General features: G+C 41.6%; 1 protein-coding gene across 1 annotated transcript; it reads left to right on the forward strand.

Moving 5' to 3' along the window:
* The first annotated feature begins 3,026 nt into the window (after positions 1 to 3,026).
* On the forward strand, positions 3,027 to 17,983 carry LGALS8 (galectin 8). The gene is made up of 9 exons (XM_082302460.1): positions 3,027 to 3,113; positions 4,972 to 5,181; positions 8,760 to 8,848; positions 9,441 to 9,651; positions 10,302 to 10,418; positions 12,146 to 12,202; positions 13,680 to 13,768; positions 16,115 to 16,280; positions 16,745 to 17,983. The coding sequence occupies exons 2-9, from the start codon at positions 5,068 to 5,070 to the stop codon at positions 16,892 to 16,894; spliced, it is 993 nt and encodes a 330-aa protein (XP_082158586.1). The 5' UTR covers positions 3,027 to 3,113; positions 4,972 to 5,067; the 3' UTR covers positions 16,895 to 17,983.
* Positions 17,984 to 18,849: the final 866 nt, after the last annotated feature.

The raw sequence follows: 18,849 nt of genomic DNA on the forward strand, positions 1-18,849 counted from the left end.
AAAGTGGAAAGAGAAAACAGAATGGAAAGCTAAATCTGTAAAAGACCACAGTTCAGTTTTCAATGAAATGAATCAAAACAATTCTTGGTACAAAAAGGGAATATTTAAGATTTGGACATCACTTATTATTGCTGAAAATAAGCAGGAAGTTAATAAAAGCTGTACTTCAGGTTGAGTGGTGGTTGAGTATGGCAGCAGCTGATGTGCAGTAGCAGCTCCTGCACTGCTGGTGTTTTGTGATTATATTCCTCTACCAATTCTTGTAGTGGGGGCAGGAGAGGCAGGTAAAATTTCTTAGTGGTAACAGGGTCCTTGCTGAAATGCTACCTTATGGCCAAGAATAGCTACTATATTTGCTTCAGCTGAAATTGGCTGCATCTGTCTTGACAAAGCATTTCTATTTTTCCAGCAAGCAAAATTCTGCTGGAACATGAGAAGTCTCTGCTGACAGGATTACACATAGTCCCAGCAATGGTTGAGTGCACATTAAATTGTAGCTTTAAAAGAAAAAGCCTGAATTAGGACTTGGAGTGTGGAAATAAGGGAAGACTTTGCTGTCAGGACTGCCATTAGTAAATGGTGCTAAAATAGCAGTTACAAGAAATCAGCAGGTGAGTGACAGTCTGTGAACACAGCAACAGCAGTGTGGTGCAAAGCTGCTGAAGCTGTAACCCAACCGACTCATTGTCAATGCTGCATCAGGTCTGGGAGCTGAAATAGGGACTTTCCTGCAAATTTCGTAAACTGCCTATGACTCAGCCTAAAATCATGTTAATAAAACAGCTGTTCTGCTTCAGTAAAGAACTGGTGCATAATTCAAATCACAGTGTTTCCTTTGGATTATTTCTTCCCAAAAGTAAAAGAGCCCTGAGCCAAGAATTAGTAAAGTAGTAAAACTTTATTTTCTGTGGTTCTAGAACCACTTCCACTTATTATTCCTCCTTTCAGCATCATATTTTTTATTCCAAGCTTTCAGCATCTTTTCTGTCTTTGCTGTTTGAACGGAACTTTCAAACATGCTTTGAGGTTGCAGCCTAATATTGACAATTGAGTGTATTTCATTTACTTTTGTCAGTCTGGTTTTATCAAAGTGTTCTACTCTTTCAACTAGAGTGCCTGGAAAAATAGCTTCAAAGAAAAATTAAGTGGTAGTTCAGGCTCAGGATCTTTTATCTGTTCTCTTTTTAAGTAGTGCAGTGGAATTGTGCAGAACAGTTGAATAGCAGGTTTTTTGCTAGCACCTGACTACACACAATAATTGTCAGTCCTCACAACCATGCATGATTCTACAGTATCTTTCCCCAGGCAATCTGCTTTGCTGCTCTTTTATCTGAGTACCTCATTTCTGCAGTTCTCCTCAAAAGAAGTGTTATCATACCTTTCTGTGAATTAATCCTTCAAATCTCATAAGCTAAGCTGATGTACCCTTTAAAGCAGCAATCCTACAATTATCAGCAGAACTCAAGCAAGTAGATATGATTTAAGATGGGGCTTTTGTGTTGGTTAATTGTAGAATAGAAGACTGGATATTATCTAGCTAAGATACTGTAGTGGTCTTTGTGACAAGGGGCTGAATGCCATTCTAACTTGGTTATAGCCACCTACACTGCTTTTTGCATGGCAAAGAAATACTGAATGCCTTTAATCGAATAGGACATGGCGATTTAAGCTTGTGAGCCTTTTATACTGCATTCTTTATTTTTGTGCTCATGTTTTCCCCATCCAGCATATTAACAGGAGGAATTTGAAGCAGACTGTTGCTATACATCATGACCTCTAAAACCTCAAGGGACTTCGTTGCCCTTCCTGCTTACTGGACCAAAACTGCCAAAATCACTCTTAGTGGGGCCCACGAGGGAAGAGAAGGATGGAAGCACAGCCTTGTGGTGGCGATTTTAAGATTGAGTTGGGTGTAAGATTTCCAGGTTTCAGAAACACAAAGGTCCTGGGGCAGCACATTACTCAGTGTGAACTTTGAAACTGTGTTGGGTCTGGTCACAGAAATGATCATGGTCATCACGGGTCACTGGAGAGCCTGGAGAATTGAGTGGAGAGAAACCTAAGGAGGTACAACCAGGGCAAGTGCCTTGGCATTATTCCTGGGGAGGAATAATCCCAAGTACCAGCACAGGCTGAGGGGTGACCTACTAGGGAGCAGCTTGCAGAGGGGTACATTGGGAAGACTGGCCAGCAGGTCGAGGGAGGTGATCCTTACCCTCTACTCCACCCTAGAGAGGCCACATTTGCAGTGCTGGGTGCAGTTCTGGGCGCCTCAGTACAACAAAGACAAGGAGCTCCTGGAGAAGGTCCAGCAGAGGTCACAAAGATGATTTGGGGTCTGGAGTGTCTCTTATGAGGAGAGACTGTGGGAGCTGGGCCTGTTTAGTCTGGAGGAGGCTGAGAGGGAAGCTCATTAATGCACAAACATATCTGAAAGGTGGGTTTCAAGAGGATGGTGCCAGACTCCCTTCAGTGATGCCCAGTGACAGGGCATGGAGCAATGGCCATAAACTGAAACACAAGAACATGAGGGAGAGCTTCTTTACGTTGACGGTGGCACAGCATTGGAACAGGCTGTCCAGGGAGGTCATGCCCTGTCTGGAGACATTCAAAACCCACCTGGATGCACTCCTGTGTCACCTGCTCGAGGTGACCCTGCCTTGGCAGAGGGGTTGGACTTGATGATCACCAGAAGGTTGGAAAGAACGTAACAATTCTGTGATTCTGTGTGAGTTGTGTGTTGTCACGAGATGGGGCTGGGCTTGCAACAAGGGACCTTCAGAGGAAGCACGACACAGAGGAAGGGAAGGGCTCGCAGGGGAAAGAGCCGCATTTACTTCCCAAGGCGCAATCCCAGCCCCAAGGGCAGGCGGCGCCCGGGCCCTCCCGAGTCAGTCCCACCCCGCCCGCTGCAGGAGGAGGCGCCGGGAGCGCGCTGCGCCGCGCACGCGCCACAGCCCCCGCGCGGCGGGGCCGCGGTGAGGTCACCGTGCGCCGGAAGCCGCCGTGAGGGGCGGGCTGGGGCCGGGCCAGGAGCGGAGGCGATGGCGGCGCCGGGCGGGTGCGTCCCGCGGCTGTGCGGGCGCTGCTGATCGCTGCGGTGCTTCCTGCAGGTAAGAGAGGGAGCGGAGAATGCAGGGACGCGCCCCCTTCCCGGCCCGGTGCGTGTCGGGGAGAGGGGCTGCTCCCGACGGGGCTCTGGGGAGCCGAGAATGCCTCGGGTCATTGTAAAACTGAAATGGCCGAGGTTGCTCGGTGAAAGTGATCCTGTGTCCTTCCAGTGTTTGGGAGTGTTGGGGTTATAGCGGGGGATGGGGGGACACCGCCGGTGTTTTGTACTTTAATTACTTGCAGATATCCAGAAGGCATCTCGGTAATTCTCTTTGCAGAAGCCTTGTTCTCATTGGTGCAAAATCTCGCTTTGATTGTAAGGACTGGCCGGAGTTACCCTCATGGAGGTAGCTCATGAAGGACACATTTTCTCTGTGTCCCAGTGGGAAGCATAATAGCTGCTTTTTGGCCTCTACAGTTTCCTCTGTGTCTGTGGAAGATATTTCCAGCCCCTGCAATGTGTGAGATAACAGGGCAGCCTACGTATCTCAGTTCTCAAAGCACACTCAGGGAACCTTAACTTGCCGTGTTGCAGATTTGGTGTAACACCTACACTCTGACAGTGTAGTTAGTGGTTCCTCTGACAGAAGAATACAGGAGTTCCCTGTCCTGCTTTTGACAAACAGAGCCTGACTTGCAGCTTTCCTTCATTATTGTGACCTTGTCAATAAAATACTAATAGGCAAACAAGAAAACCCTTAACTCATCACTTTGTCACAGTGCCACCTGGCTTGCCAAGATCCTGTGCCAGGATCCTCTCTTAGCAGGATCTAGATTGCTCTTGCACACACAGAAAGTTCAGATAGCAGGCTGCTGGGTTGTAGGTTTCATTTTCTTGGGGTCTGCTGTTGGACTTCACAGTGTAAAGGCAAAATTATTGTTTGCTTTGGTCTTTATTTTCTCCTTAAAAAAATGAAATCAATAAAATTTGCGTGCACAGGCAAAAGTGAATTAATGGTAATGTCCCATGAGAAGATCAAAGGACAAAATAGTTGTAAAGTGTTGGCACCTTATGTTCTCTGAATTGTATTCTAGATACTGGTCTTAAGTGGGTGAGTTAATACCCATCTGGTCCAAATCTCCAACAAGATAAGCCAGATATTGCAAAATGGACCACTGTTGTTTAATCACTGCAGAAGATTAACCCCTGTGGAACAGGCCACAGACCTTTGGGGTTTTGGTTTTGTGTTGTTTCGGAGTTTTTTCTGGTTTTTTTTCTTCTTTCTGACATTGCCTGCGGTTGTCACACAGTAATGCTGCTAGAGCCCTCACCTTTGACTTTTTCCCTGTTTGCCTGTCATCACCACACAGCTTACATGCTACCTCGTTTCTCCAGAATAAGCCAGAAATTATACTTAGTAGTTTCTATTGGGCCCTGAATTTTGGTCACTTTGTTAAAGGATTTGCTAAAAAAGTTGCAGTATAGCTGAGTATACTCACAAGCTTTATTTCTTATTAATGTTGTGCATTTAATTCAAGTTTTACAAACTCCTGTAATTACTTGTGGTGTTCAGGGATTTTATGTGTTGGAAGAAGAAATGTGAAACACCCTCTGTTTCTCTTTGCCTAGTATTTCTTAACTTTATGTAAGACAAAGGTGGAAACGGCAAGGTCAGCCATTGAGGCTTGTCTGCCATGGGAAATCTGGGGATAGCATGCTGCTGATTACATTGTTTACCAGTGTGGCATCTTAGTGCTTTAAGCAAGCCTTTTAATTTCGTATTTCAAAACTCCAGCAGATTTACTGGAAAGATGTTTGCATCATTTCTTGTGGTATTTATAGTTGTACCTTGGAGGGTTTCACTTCATGTTGTGTCACCATGTTTCTCTTTAATTAAAATTTTTGGGTTTTTTTCGAAGGGATCCCTCCTTTGGTGTTGCCTGATCAGTGAGTTCTTTAAATACACTCCAGCAGTGGCCACGCAGAACTGACAGACTTCAGCAGGAGGAGGGAAGATGACATCCTTGGGTGCAGCACAGCACGAAATGCGTAAACTGACCTTGGATACACCACAGAAAGAAATCTGTAAACTGCCTTTGGATACATCACAGAAGACAATCAGTAACCCGGTAACTCCTCCTCCTGTTAACAATGCCTCCCTTGGGAAATGGGCCTTTGCTCTTTTATGTTAATAGTACTGTTTTGCACAGTGAGGGATGCTACTGAGAGCTCTTCATTGCTCAGGTGTTTGAGGGAGAATGTCACAGGTGACACGAAGAGCTGATGGTGTTTAGAAGTTGTGCTATAAGCAAATGGAATCTTTTTTCATAGTTCATATCTTAATTTTTAATAAATTCTGTTTTCTGTGGAAGACTTGAGCTGACATGGTTCAGCAATTGCAAAGACTTCATTGGACAGAATGTTGTTTGCCTAGCTCAGAGTCTGGAAACTTTCTCTGAAAAGTTCTAGTATTCTCATGATCTGTAACAGCAGCCTGACTTTGGCTTGCCCTAAAGGGGTGACCTGGAGCTGTGTTTTTTGTTGTGTCTTAAAAAAAGTAGTTCATTTGAACCTGCAGGACGTAGCATTTTTATCATTCTGTGCTAGACCCCTTTAAAAATACTAAAATATGTAAAGTATTCATGGGGAATGTACAGTAACACAGACATGCACAGGACTTCTTATCTGTTGCAGCTTTGCACTATCACACTCTTGGGCCCTCAGTGAATCTGATTGTTTATTCCCAGTATATGGTCACTGCTTGCAAAGTGGATAGAGTTAGGGATGATGGGGGAATAGTTTCAACCTCCTTCACAAGAACCCAGCTGGAAGAGGAAGGAAGGCTGTATGATTAACCAGAAGGTGGAAGGACTGAAGTGTGAAAGGAAAGAGAGGATGGAAGTTGGTAGATGGAGATCTTGGTGGGAGAGGAGATGTGAAAAGAAGGATCAGGAGATGTTTAGGACAAATGAGTAGTGTAAGAGAGAGACTAAGAGTCCAGCAAAATTGGGTGGCTGCAAGGGGATTGAGGAGTATGATGAGTTAAAAGACTTAGCAGGAGAATTCAACTAGAGCTTAGGGATCAAGAGCCTGTTGTGGGGAAAAAGAATGAGTATTTGGGATTGTAATATGGAGGCATTGTGCTGATGACCTCAGGGCAGTCTCCAGACAAGGCAGTGAGCAACCTGCTCTATCTGACTTTGCTCTGAGCAAGGCATTGGGCTAGAGAGACCAGAACCTCAGCCCTTCTGTAGCAGGGGAGGCTATGAAAATGTCATTGTTTCAGTACATTGTTCCATTAGCAGGAAAACTTCAGAGCTTTATTACAGGTTTGAGACTGAGATGTATTTCTTCATTACTCTACTGTTCTCAAGCATCCAGAAAATCTGCTTTCCTCTTTATGCCCTTTACGTCACCCATCTGACAAGAAATGATGTAATGTCCCATCTGGTGGGGTAGCTGTCTGATGCCCAGCATGCTGGATAAAAGCTGTTATCACAGTCCTTTCCTCTGTAAGACTATAAACTGCCCTCTTGTTTTATGAAAATTGGCATTTTCTTTTAGGAAGAACATAATTTTTGAGACCTCTCAAACTCAGTTGACATTGACCAGTTGGCTTTAGAGCTAAGTTTTGGCGATCTGGAAGAAAGACAGGATGATAGTAGATCATGTCGTGTGACAAACATTATTCTTAATAATGGAGGAAAAAGTAGAAGAGCATCTTGAGACATGAGGAAATTACAGGCACATTCTGTGATGACAAAGTCTCATTAAGTCTATAGTATTCCACCCAGAAAATGCTCTAATATGGTCTTGTAGATTCCACATCTGAGCTTCTGAAGAGTTGATGTGCCACCTTTTCTTTTAAATAAATGCATCCTTTTGAATATAAAGAAGTGCTTTTGCCACAGTTCCTTTTCAGGAATATAGAAAGAACTTTGCTTCACTAAAGTGGTTGAGTCCCGGTATCCCTGACCTGTGTGCGTTTCTTTGATTTGTCTTTGGAGACTGAACCAGTAACTTACTACTTTATTGCAATAGAGCTACTGCCCCTCAGGAGCAGAGTGTAAAAATGAGAACAATCAAGATACACTTTTTCTTTTTTATTATTATTGTTCTTATTTGAATAAAAATTATCTTCTGGGTGTGCAGCTTGTGTTTTAAGGAACCAAACCACTACCAGTAAGCAAAGGTATTTCATTTTTCTTTCACTTTTAACACTCAATTTCACATTTTGGTCCTCTTCTACTGCACCTGCTAAAGCCAGTAAAAATGATGAGAATTAAAACAACCTGACAATTTTCTTGAGAAGCAAGTTCTATTTTTTTTTCCTGATGTAGAAGATGACTCTGAATTAGGTTTTATGCAGTGCGTGGGTAGCTGAGAAGGGAAGTGGAGAGCGGGCAGAAAAGGATGTGTATCTACTGGTAGAAATGATCAACACTCTGGATTTAGACAATTTTTGCTGTCTTTCCCTTTTCCTCACAGATTACCAAGAGTATGTGTCAGCAAACACATATCCTTTTCATATCTGCCTGTTTCATGCAATGATCTATATATTTTAAAAATAATCTCAACTTGTCATTTTATAGTCCAATATTCCATTCAAGAGTAGTATTTCCAATGTCTTCATTATTTTTGTTGTTAAATTACTGGAACTCTTGTTTGCAATTGCTGTTTCATTTCAAAGGTATCCTAAAATCTTACAAACTACCAAAACCAACCTTGGCAAAATTTCCTGTCTGTTAACCAGAGCAAATGCAACATTTTCTACCATTTACTTCCTTTTTCAATCTGAAGCACATGTGATGAGATGCAGACTTACTGCTTTGCTTTTGGGCCAGACACCTGGGAACTTCCACAGTTTAATGTTAAAACGCTTCCCATCCCTTTCCATTTCCTGAAATGCTGGATGACCAGAGTAGGGCTTCTGTCAGCACGTCTGAGTCTTTGCCAGTGAGCTGTGCCAGGGTCTTAACTGGCATATCCCTCCCAATGGCTTAACAACTCTCACCATGCTGCCATTTCAGTTCAGTGTAACATCCATATGCTACCTTCTCTAGCTATTGATAAGGAAGAAAAGATAGTGAGGCTTTGAGCCAGACTGCATACTGTAGACAACATACAGTCCCAGACTCCTGAACGGGGCTATTTCAGTGCACTTTGCAGTTCTTAGCTGATTAAGATGAGGTATTTTGTCGTGTTTCTGTAAGTTTTTCTAAGAAGACATTCTGTGACATAGTCTTCCTAATTACTGTTTTCCATAATGGAGCAAGAACAAGCAAAAAGGCAGCTCCTATAGTCTGGGGTCAGGAGGGTTGTGGAAGTTGCCTCCTGGTACCAGGAAGGGGCTGATAATAGCCAGCCCTTGGGAATGACCTAATTTGATGTGAATCCTCTTTATGCTCTGTGAATAGTGAGGCAATAACATATTACAACTCTTGATTTGAGAGCTGGGAATGGAGGATGGAAATTTTAATTTTATCTGAAAAGCTTGGTTTTCATAGGGGAATATATGCCAGATTTCCCCTTCCTGTTGTGGTTTCTTTTATATTAAAAGCTAGTTGTGTTTCTTTTAATGTTCTAGATTATCGTATAATTAAGGATTAGAATACTAATTTTTAAACTAATTTGGGTTTTTTCGCCTCCATCACAAAATGGTATTGAAATAAATTTTTCTCCTTTTTTTTGTTCTTCCCTTTTCTAGGCCATTCCATATGTTGGGACGATACATGGTGGCCTTGTTCCTGGAGAGCTGATTGTGATACATGGGACTGTTCCTGATGATGCAGACAGGTAGTGGCTATGGTGTCATGTTTTGCAGTGTCACCATGTGAGCAAGAATGTAATGGATAAAATGTTTCCAGGGGTTCTCCTTAGGATGGTGCACAAAGGCTTGATCTAAAGCCTTGTGATAGCATCAGATTGAATGCAGGCTTAAAGGGTTATCTGAGACTAAAAAAATTGATAACTGAATGTGTAGTGTGTAGGAATTAACTTAAACTGGGCTAAGGAGGTATGGACTAGTGCTTGTACCCAATGAGGGGGTTCTGTTCCCTGACTTTATCTGAGGATCATTTGATATATTCTGCTGAAGGTGATGGGAGGGAAGGTAGTGAACACAGTGAAGAGTTTACATGATATGAATGATGACCATTAAATAAATACTTAAACATTTATATTCACTGCACTAAATCATGGGAGAACCTTTCACAAATAGGTAGGAAGAGAGGAGGACAAATGTTTGTTTGGGGATTTTTTCTTATCCAATGACATTCACTGTATCTGCCTGTTCTGAGGCTCCATAGTAAAACACAAATGTACCGAGCTTTTAGGTGAGTTCTTGAGAGACTGAGCTGAATGTGGTTTGTCTGATTTTTATGATTAGGTTCCAGGTGGATTTACAGTGTGGCAGCAGCATAAAGCCTCGAGCTGACGTAGCATTCCATTTCAACCCCCGCTTCAAAAGGTCTGGCTGCATTGTTTGCAACACACTGGAGAGGGAGAAGTGGGGCTGGGAGGAGATCACTTATGAGATGCCCTTTGAAAAAGGAAAGTCATTTGAGATTGTCATCATGATTTTAAAGGATAAATTCCAGGTGGGTCGGTTCTTCATCTGCATCCGGTTGTCAGGCCAATAAAATAAAGGTATTTTGTATAATTGAAATAAATATGGGAGGTCTAGGTGTCTCTGTTACCTAGGTATAGTCTCACTACAGAAAAGTTTAGAGCTTTTCTTTAAAGAGGTGGTAATTAAATCAGACCTTTAATTTTGTATTGCTTCCCTCTAAATTGGATGAGTAGGCAAGTAGCTTCCTGCCATGACTAATGGCCGCTCCACCCTTCCCTCTGTAGGTGCAAAGGGCTAATGTTGGGCTAAACCTCTTCTGTGACTAGTGTAGGACAGTCCTCTTGGAGGGGACATGTGAGGTATATTTGTCTTGCTCTTAGACTGCAATAACGGATTCTATTACATTGGTAATACCACACTGGTAAATGACCAGGTGCTAGAAACAAAGGTGTGAAACAAAAATTTTAGTGTAGGCAAATAAATCTCCCTCACAGTGATGGAAAGAGAGACTGAATCACGGATGAGCTGAACTTAGTTGATCTGATATTTCTAGGACACTCATGGAGTTGCTTCTGTACCAAGCCAGTGTAAACCCGAGACGTGTGCATCCAGTTTGATACCTGGCTGATGTAGTGTATGTTTAATACAGTTTTTCTGTTTTGTTTCTTGTCTCTTTAGGTGATGGTAAACAAAATGCACTCGGTGCTCTACAACCACAGAATTAGCCTTGAAAAAATAGATACTCTTGGAATATATGGCAAGGTGCAGATCAAAGCCATAGAGTTTGTTTCTAAGGTAAGTTGTATAGAGAGCTGACTTGTTTGATTCCTTTTCTCTGTCCTGCTAAACTGCATAGTAGGATTTGTGGTGAAAAGGAAGGAAGAAGAAGCAGCAAAACAGTCTAATTTTAGTAAGGAGATTTTGGTTTCCCCACATTTCAGCATGTGAGTCTCATGAGGATTTCTGTCTTCCTGTTTCAGTCTTGCAGCTAGGGGCAGGAAAGTGACTAAAGTTTACAGCTTACAAAGTTAGCAGAACAGATGGTATAAGAATTGATTGGATACTTAGTCTAGGAGTGGATTAGACTTTTCAAATATTGCAGAGGCTCCAGAATGAACTCTTGAGTATTCAGTGCTTCTAAGTGACAAGTTTAGCCATGGCTATAGCTTGTTGCTTGGCATTGAAATGCCGAGATCAATGACAGCTGGAACTCCTTGTGCACATAGACCTGTTTTTCCTGCTAAACTGACTGTTTTGTTGATTGAAGTCAGAAGTGTACATTTATGGGGATAAGAAGAGGTATTCTTTCTCAGACTTTGTAGCTTGACTTGTACATGGACCAAACCGCAGTGAATTTGAAGTGAAGGCTGTGCTGTGCCTCCTTTCATCTGCCAGCTCTGCTACTGATAGTAAACCAACAGGGAGTTTTTCCCTGGGCAGAAGGAGAGATCCTTTTGTTCTGAAGAATTAGACTTTTAGACCAGAAACTGGAGGCGATAAATTCCAGGGAGATACAGAACGTGAATGCCTTTTCCCTTTTCTGCCTCTCACTAAGGTAGCCTCTCTACTCCTGTTGAATATTCTGTGTCTGTTCTGCTCCATCTTCACTACATTGTGGGCAAAGCTTTTGGCTCTTGCTGCCAAATATCAGGTCTAACTCAGGTCAGCAGACTAATAATTGTTTTGGTAGGAGGCAAAGCTGAACATAATGAAGTCTAAGCTTTAAACATAGGTCTGCTATGTTTAAAGATCATTTGCAAAGCCTGTAAACAGACTTTCATGGGTCCCATAACTTGGCCTTGAGCATGTTGCCAGAATAATATTCCTGCAAAAGCTGTCTGCATCCTGATCTTGGAGGACTGACTCCAAGAAGTGCTTGAGGGCAAGCAGGTGCTCTAGGTTGGTTTCTGACCCAGGCACAAAACGTACACTTGGTTTAATATGTGGCTGCTGATGCTCTATCCTTTGTGGAAGAAAGGAATGGAGAAAGGTGATTCTTTCCTCTTAGTCTTTGCTTCGATACACTTTTCTGAGGAGGAGATTTGAGGTTTATATTGAAATAAACAACCTGAGGACACAGTCTGGTAGGGCTAGCTGGAACTGTCTCTGCATGGCCATGTTGCTCATCTGTCCTTCCCATAGAAAGGGACAAGGATGTAGGGGGCTGCTTAGAATCCCAAGAATCCCTGTGTGGACCTGCCATACTGGTATTTCTATCCCAGCAAGGAAAACTCTGTGGGTACCCTCAGATGCTGAGGGCTTGACAGTAGTCTGAACTGTTAAATAAAGGTTCAAACTGTAATGAGGTGATCTTCAGAAATCTCCAGAGATTTGGCTTCAGCAATTGATCTTCAGAACTTTTCTGTAGTTTGTAGGGGTTTGTAGGCTATCTTTTTCATTAACATAGCCCTAGATTATCATCTTAACAGTTCACGATTCAACATGATGATCCTTACATTGTTCTAAACCAATATGTTAAAGATGATGTTAACAATGACACCTAAATATCTCTCTCTCTGCAGTCTTTACAAGGCTCTCAGCCATCGTCTCTAGGAGTAACAAAGATAAGCACAGAAAATGTACGTATGTTTGTAAAAGGTCGAATGAATCTCCCTGTTGTCTGATAAGCTAGATAATGTTCTTCTTTTGTAGGGGGAAATGCCAAATGGTTCGCAATTGGTAAGTGTCTCCTGTAGATTTGTGGCAAATGTGGAGTAAAAAAAATCAAAAAGTACCTCAGTTATTCATAAAAAGACATGCACAGAAGACAAGAAAAAAGGAATTGAGAGTCAAATGGAGAAAGATCATCAGTGAGATTTTGTAAAGGGTAATCCTCTTCTCTGCTGGTAGTACAAATGAGAGTGTTGTTAAATCATTTAGAAAACCCAAAAGATAAACACAGCATCCACAACCATAAAGAAATAAAGAGTGAAGCACCTGAAGTTTTAAAGGACCAAGTCACATTCAAAACTTTTTTTTCAGATAAGCATGCTTTGTTTTCTCTGCCTTAGGGAGTACCTGCAAAGCAAAAGTATTCTGTAGTCGTATTATGGTAACATGTGTGTCTTGGAACCTGTGTGCTACATCTTCTTCTTGCTAACAGATCCCAGTGTACACTTTAGGTAGCTGGATTAACCTTAACCTTAGGGGTGGAAACTTGCACCCAGCTAACATGCATATAGCATATAATGTGGTATAGGTGGAGTGAGTGCTCATCTTTTCGCAAAAATGTGTGCAGGTGGACTGTATCCACACTGGAGTAAGGACCACACTCAAACTGAGAAGGGGTTGAAATCCAGGAATATATACAAATAGAATTTGTGGAGAAGGTGAAGTTGCAGCGAGTGCCATAATTTTAGATGATTTGTCCCTTGACAGCCTGCCTTCTTCAGTCTTTTCTTCAAAACCAAATAACATGCAGTATTGTAACTTGCAAGTGGTGGATTTCAGCAAAAACATGAAAGCGAAGTGCTTCTCTATTCCCTTCTTTTCCCTGATAAAAATAACTTCTAATACAATGAAAAAATAAGATGAATAAAATACTTGTACTATCATTATGAACTGCTGCCAGGACAGAACACTTAGTGACCCTACTTCTAGTACTTATGCAACCATGGGACAACAACACACCTTAGCATGAGCCTTACTCTTGAAAGCAAAACTGATACTTTTAGAGATGAGAAGTCAGGTATAACCCGAATAATTATGTGATAGGAATTTAAACTACTACAGGGAGTTTCATGCTTACTTTTTTTCTTTTTTTTCTTTCCCCTTCTTCCCCTCCTTCCACTGTTAATGGTGTCAGAAGTAGTTGTAAATAATGTTTTGAACCCAAGGAGGTAGTCTAAATTAAAGCTCAATACACTGATGTATTTATCTCAGTGTAAGTTTTCCACTATAGTGTTAGGATCCCTCAATATGCTGGTAGGAATAAATTCAGCTGTAAGTGCAGATTTGCAATTGTATGCCAGATTTCTTCCTGCCATAGTAAAGCCCAGCTTGTATGTTGAAAAAAGTAAGTCACAGTCAAAATTTTTACTGGGGATGTATTTCCAGGGTGTTCCTTATGTTGGGAAGCTTGATACTGCACTTCGTCCAGGATGCACAATTGCCATCAAAGGAGAAATCGGTAAAAACCCAAAGAGGTATGTGTTACTGATGGGTTTTTTCTGTTATTTAACTGAGGTATTCTTGAGAACGAGTAGGCTTTTCCATTGCCTCTATATATCCTTACTCACTTGCAACTTTGCATCTGGTATCATCTGAAACTTCAATGCAGTTTCCTCAGGAACCAGCAGGATACCGCTTTAGAGAGGACTTAAAAGAGCAGCTCCATTGTGAAAAGTGAAGGTAAAACCTGAGTGTCTTACCTACTAAATCTGTGTCATTCACAAATTTGTGTGTTTGTTCAGGGCTTTCTATTGTGCAGGAAGTGTGAGCAAATGTACTGTACAGAGACAGCTTTTATTCTAAAGAGACCCAAGAGTAAAGGAGCTGGCACAAATAGGTGATACAGAAGTGAGGTGAGTTGCTGGTGTGCTCAAATGCTGTGTGTTACAATATTTCTCTGAAAATCCTCCTTGGTATAAGCATGATGGTGCCTAACTAAAAATAACTGAGTGATGAACTGAGTGATTAGAAGGATGGAGCACCTCTCCTAAGGAAAAAAGCTAAGAAAATTGGGATTTTTCAGCCTGTGAAAAAAAGTACTTTGAGGAGACCTAATTATGGCTTTCCAGTACATGAAGGGAGCCTATAAGAAAAATGGAGAGAGACTATTTGCAAGAGCATGTAGTGACAGACAAGGGGGAATGGCTTCCACCTATAAGAGAATAGGTGTAGGTTTAGGTTAGATATGAAGACGAAATCCACTGTGAGGGTGGTGCAACATTGGAACAGGGTGCCAAAGAAATTGTGGATGCCCCATCTGTGGCCATGTTTAGGGCCAGGTTGGATCGGGCCCTGAGCAACCAGGTCTGGTGAAAGGTGTCCCTGCTCACAGCAGAGGGTTGGAACAAAATGATCTTTAAGGTCCCTGCCAACCCAGGCCATTCTGTGATTCCATGAAAACTGATAGGGAAATATGAGCAATAATTTTGATAGCAAATAGGCAACAATGGCTTGCAAAGAAGACATTTTCTAAGCATGAAATAAAGGTCAGGGAGGAGGGGAGCACAACACAGTCAAAATGGAGCTGAGCAAGTGTCTGTGCTTCAGCATGCCCTTTACTTGAAGGGTGGTTTTGGCTCTGCAAAAACATGCCTTAAAATGAAGCAAATGAGAACATACTTTTCACATTGTGCGTGTGTGTGTATTGCACTCATACTTCCTCAGGGCACATTTCTTCCCTGAACACCATTTGGAGTTCATACTGGAATCCAAGGTCTGGAATCCTTATCCACAAAGTTTGGATGGACTTCAGATTGAATAGGATAATAAATACTTAGAGAGTAGCATTTATTTTCCTTCTTTTGGCTTGAAAAGTTTATTAGCACTTTTCAAGTGCTGAATGTGCTCAAGTGCTGAATGTGCTCAAATGCTTATAAGCATGAAGAGGCTTTTGGCTGTTAAAGCACTGCAGATTGTCTGCTTTTTATGTTTGTGCTTTTAAACCTAAGTATTTATATAGAGTTTATAAGTTATTTCATGTATTTCACTCAGCTCACACAGTTGTAGATGTTTCTTTTTCTTGGTGAAAAAAAGAACTTCACAGCTTGGAAGTGTTGCTATATTTCCTATCTGGACTGAACAATTCTCAAAAGAGGGTGACAGTCTAACAGCTGGAGCTAATTTGAGTGGGGAGAGAATATTTTTTTCTTCAAATGCAGTAAGGTTTTTGTGACAGGTTGAAGCATTCATTTGAATTTGAATGACTGTTCCCTTTGATCACCCTTCTGCAGAGCTCCCTCCCCTTTAGGAGCCCTGTTTTGTGGACATGTCTGAGATGGCAGAGTATTCACTCAGCCTGGGCAGAGCTTTGCTGCCTACAGAATAGCATTTTGTATGCATGGTGTCCCACCAGTCTTAAATATATGAAGAGAATCCTTGAACTTTGCTTTAGAGTTCAACCAGTTTGTTGGCAGAAGGAATACAATGTCCTTAGGTAAAACAAAGCCTCTCAGTCTCCATTCCCTGAGTGAAGGAGATGTGGGAGCAGGCAGCTCCGTATGTTCCTGTGAGAATGCTGCTTCCTAGTGCAGTAGGGGAGCAGCTCTTGGCTCCATAGCTTGTTGCAGAGTCAGGAACAGAAAGCTGTGAGTGATGAAGTGGATCTAGCAGGGTCATATCCTACATTTGTTGCCTCCAGCAAAGGTTTCTGTGCAAAGGAGACCAGTGCATGCTGGCTGGCTGCTTGCTCGGTTCTTCAGGTGAATCACAGCCCTGGCTCCCAAGCAGCCCGAGTATTGGCTAAGGACTTGGTAAATGGCATGGACTGCTGTGTCATGTCTGTAAACCCTTGGTGCAGTAAACTTTAAAAAAATATCTTCCAGCTTTGCAATAAATCTGAGACCAAGTGACTCAAAGGACATTGCTTTACATCTGAATCCCCGAATGAAAAATAAAGTTTTTGTAAGAAACTCCTACCTTCATGACAGCTGGGGAGAAGAAGAAAAGGAAATTGCTAACTTCCCTTTCAGTCGAGGGATGTACTTTGAGGTAAGATGAACTGAAACATAGCATCAAACGGGAAAATCTGCCAAACAGATTAGCATTGGTGCTTAAATGTCCTGTTACTAACACAGATTTAAATAAAACTGCTAGTCCTGCATTTCATGTCTTGAAAATACTCAGGATTAAATGGGACTGTAGAGAGCAGAGATTTGTCTTTATTTAATAACAGTTTTCTTTTGAAGTAGTTGCAAAAATTCAACCTGCGCTCAGAGGAAATTTAAATTAAATTGAGTTGGACTTGATGATTCTTACAGGTCCCTTGCAACTTAAGTTATTGTATGCTTCTATGAATTTTATTGATGCTCCATTTTTGTTTTTAAATGTTGCTTTTGCATGAAGCATTCTCTGTAACAGAAACAGGTCTTACCCAAGTCTAGGCTAGGTCATCAGATTGTTTTTCACATCTTACCTGAGCTTAAATGTTAACTATTTCTCTTCTTGCTTTCCAGCTAATTATTTTCTGTGATGCCTACCAGTTCAAAGTTGCTGTTAATGGTGTTCACACTCTGGAGTACAAGCATCGTTTTAAACAACTTGAAAAGATCAACATAGTGGAAGTCACGGGAGATGTTAATTTGTTAGATGTGAGGAGCTGGTAGTTCTTTTCAATGAGTACTAAAAGAAATTAACCTCTTCTAATGACAGTGCCTCCTTGTCAAGTACAAACAGGTGCTGACTTGTGCTGAGCCTGCCTTTAATCTATCTAGGCTTTTGCATTTGCCTCTCTGAATTAGGCAAGTACCAGAAATGCTAACTGCAAGATTAAATCCTTCTCTAGTTTACGGTTTCCTGGCAAGCTAAGTAAGTTTTGCTCAGCTAAATCTCCTGTATTATTGAACCTAGCAATATGAAAATGCTGCATCATACTGTGTGTAACAATTGCACTCTGTATGTTTAAGTTAAACTACTTTTTGGCATTCCTCAATACCATACATTCGATCTTGTGAAGTAGAAATGAGACTGAAATAGGATCCAAAGATACAGTTATCCACCTCAAAAGGGATGTTCATTATTTATTTAAGATAGAGCTATGGATTGTAATTTTCTATGTCCTAATTTATGTTAGCACCTATAACCTCTACAGTGAGGCTGGATTAGGCAAACAGTTGACCTGTAACTTCTGGCAAAAGGCAAGGAGTTTGATCTTACTTCTTAGCCTGCTGCTGCAATAGCACATTCTCTGACACCTATGGTTGTGTTACCTCTGCTTACAAGGGCCCAAGATTTCTACTTTTTAGTTTTCCAAAGTGAAACACGGGGAAAGTGATTCAGCTGGTTTCAATTATGTGAACTTTTGAAAGCTTGTTTGATCTGAAGTGGCACCTGACTGGGTTAAGAATCCTTAGGGTCTGAAATAGATGTTTGTGGGTTTCATTTTTAAAATATGTGTGAATCCAGATAGTCCAGGTACGGTTTCAGCTGAGAGGGCACTTGACTACTCAGCAGTGGACTAGAGAATGAATCCTTTTTCAGTCTTGTATTAAAATACTATATATGTGAAATAAGCTGTTCCTGTTCAGTTTTCCATACAAATGTCAGTCTTTTTATATTCTTTTTAAAAATAAGTTACTACTGTTTATCAATACACGCCTGAAAGATGTCCCTGTATATCTTAAGACTGCTCAACTGAAGCAATTTCAAGAATAAGATGTACACTGAAAGACTTTAAATGACCAGATTTAATGTATAAAAAGTACCAATAAAAATATATGTGAACTCTGCTTTTCTCCAAGTGTAGTTAAGTAGCTATGATCCCTTTTTGGTCTATTATCTTGTTTTGCTTACTGTCTTACCAGTATCTCCAAGTTGGCAAAGCAACCCTGACTGGAGAACCATTTCCCCATCAAGGAATTGGTGATCCACAGACCAGTTAACCTGAGCAGGCATTGGGGCTGGGCCGTGGCCGTGCTGGGGTGGCCTTCAAGACAGTGCAGTGCTGTGCTGTGTGTACCCCTTGGCTGCAGGATAAACTCACTGGAACAGAGGAGCTGGTAGGCAGCTCCTCATGGCACTAATGCCACTTGTGTGTCCTTGCCTTTATCTAAGAGTTCAGCAGACATTCTCATGGGAATGTCCTTTTTGTTTGACAGCAGACACAATTAACAGTTTTAAGAAAATCCTGTAAGAGCTTGATGTGGTAATCTTTCCACATATGGGATCTACATGGCATGATGCACCCTCGACAGAGGCTTGTTCCCAGCACCCAATGGGATGTAAGACACTGTATAGTGTCAGTTCTACCCAGTTGCATTTTAAACCCTATTTTACAGAGTCTGCTTTTCTTAGTACCAGTGGAATGAACCAGCACCTCGTGGTGCAAAACAAGTAGTAAGTTTTTGGGCAAATTCATTATCATAGCAAGCAATTTATTCTTGAACTTCAGCTAATCAGTAGCAGTCTTTAAAGACTGTAAAACAGATTTAGTTCCTACATGAATCATAGTTTCTTGGAACTTCTTTTTCAGTATCTTATGTGGGTACTCTTTTTACTTCCCTATAGATGACAGGAAAAACCAGATTCTCAGGATTGCAGTGCATTGGTCCAGTGAGTACCA

This window comes from Coloeus monedula, assembly GCF_965178545.1.
Source record: "Coloeus monedula genome assembly, chromosome: 2".
Taxonomy (NCBI): domain Eukaryota; kingdom Metazoa; phylum Chordata; class Aves; order Passeriformes; family Corvidae; genus Coloeus; species Coloeus monedula.

Coding starts and splice junctions, on each gene's coding strand:
- LGALS8 (XM_082302460.1), top strand. CDS start 5,068: ATGACATCCTTGGGTGCAGCACAGCACGAAATGCGTAAACTGACCTTG. Junction 9,652..10,301: donor TTTTAAAGGATAAATTCCAG/GTGGGTCGGTTC, acceptor TTGTCTCTTTAG/GTGATGGTAAACAAAATGCA. Junction 10,419..12,145: donor CCATAGAGTTTGTTTCTAAG/GTAAGTTGTATA, acceptor CTCTCTCTGCAG/TCTTTACAAGGCTCTCAGCC.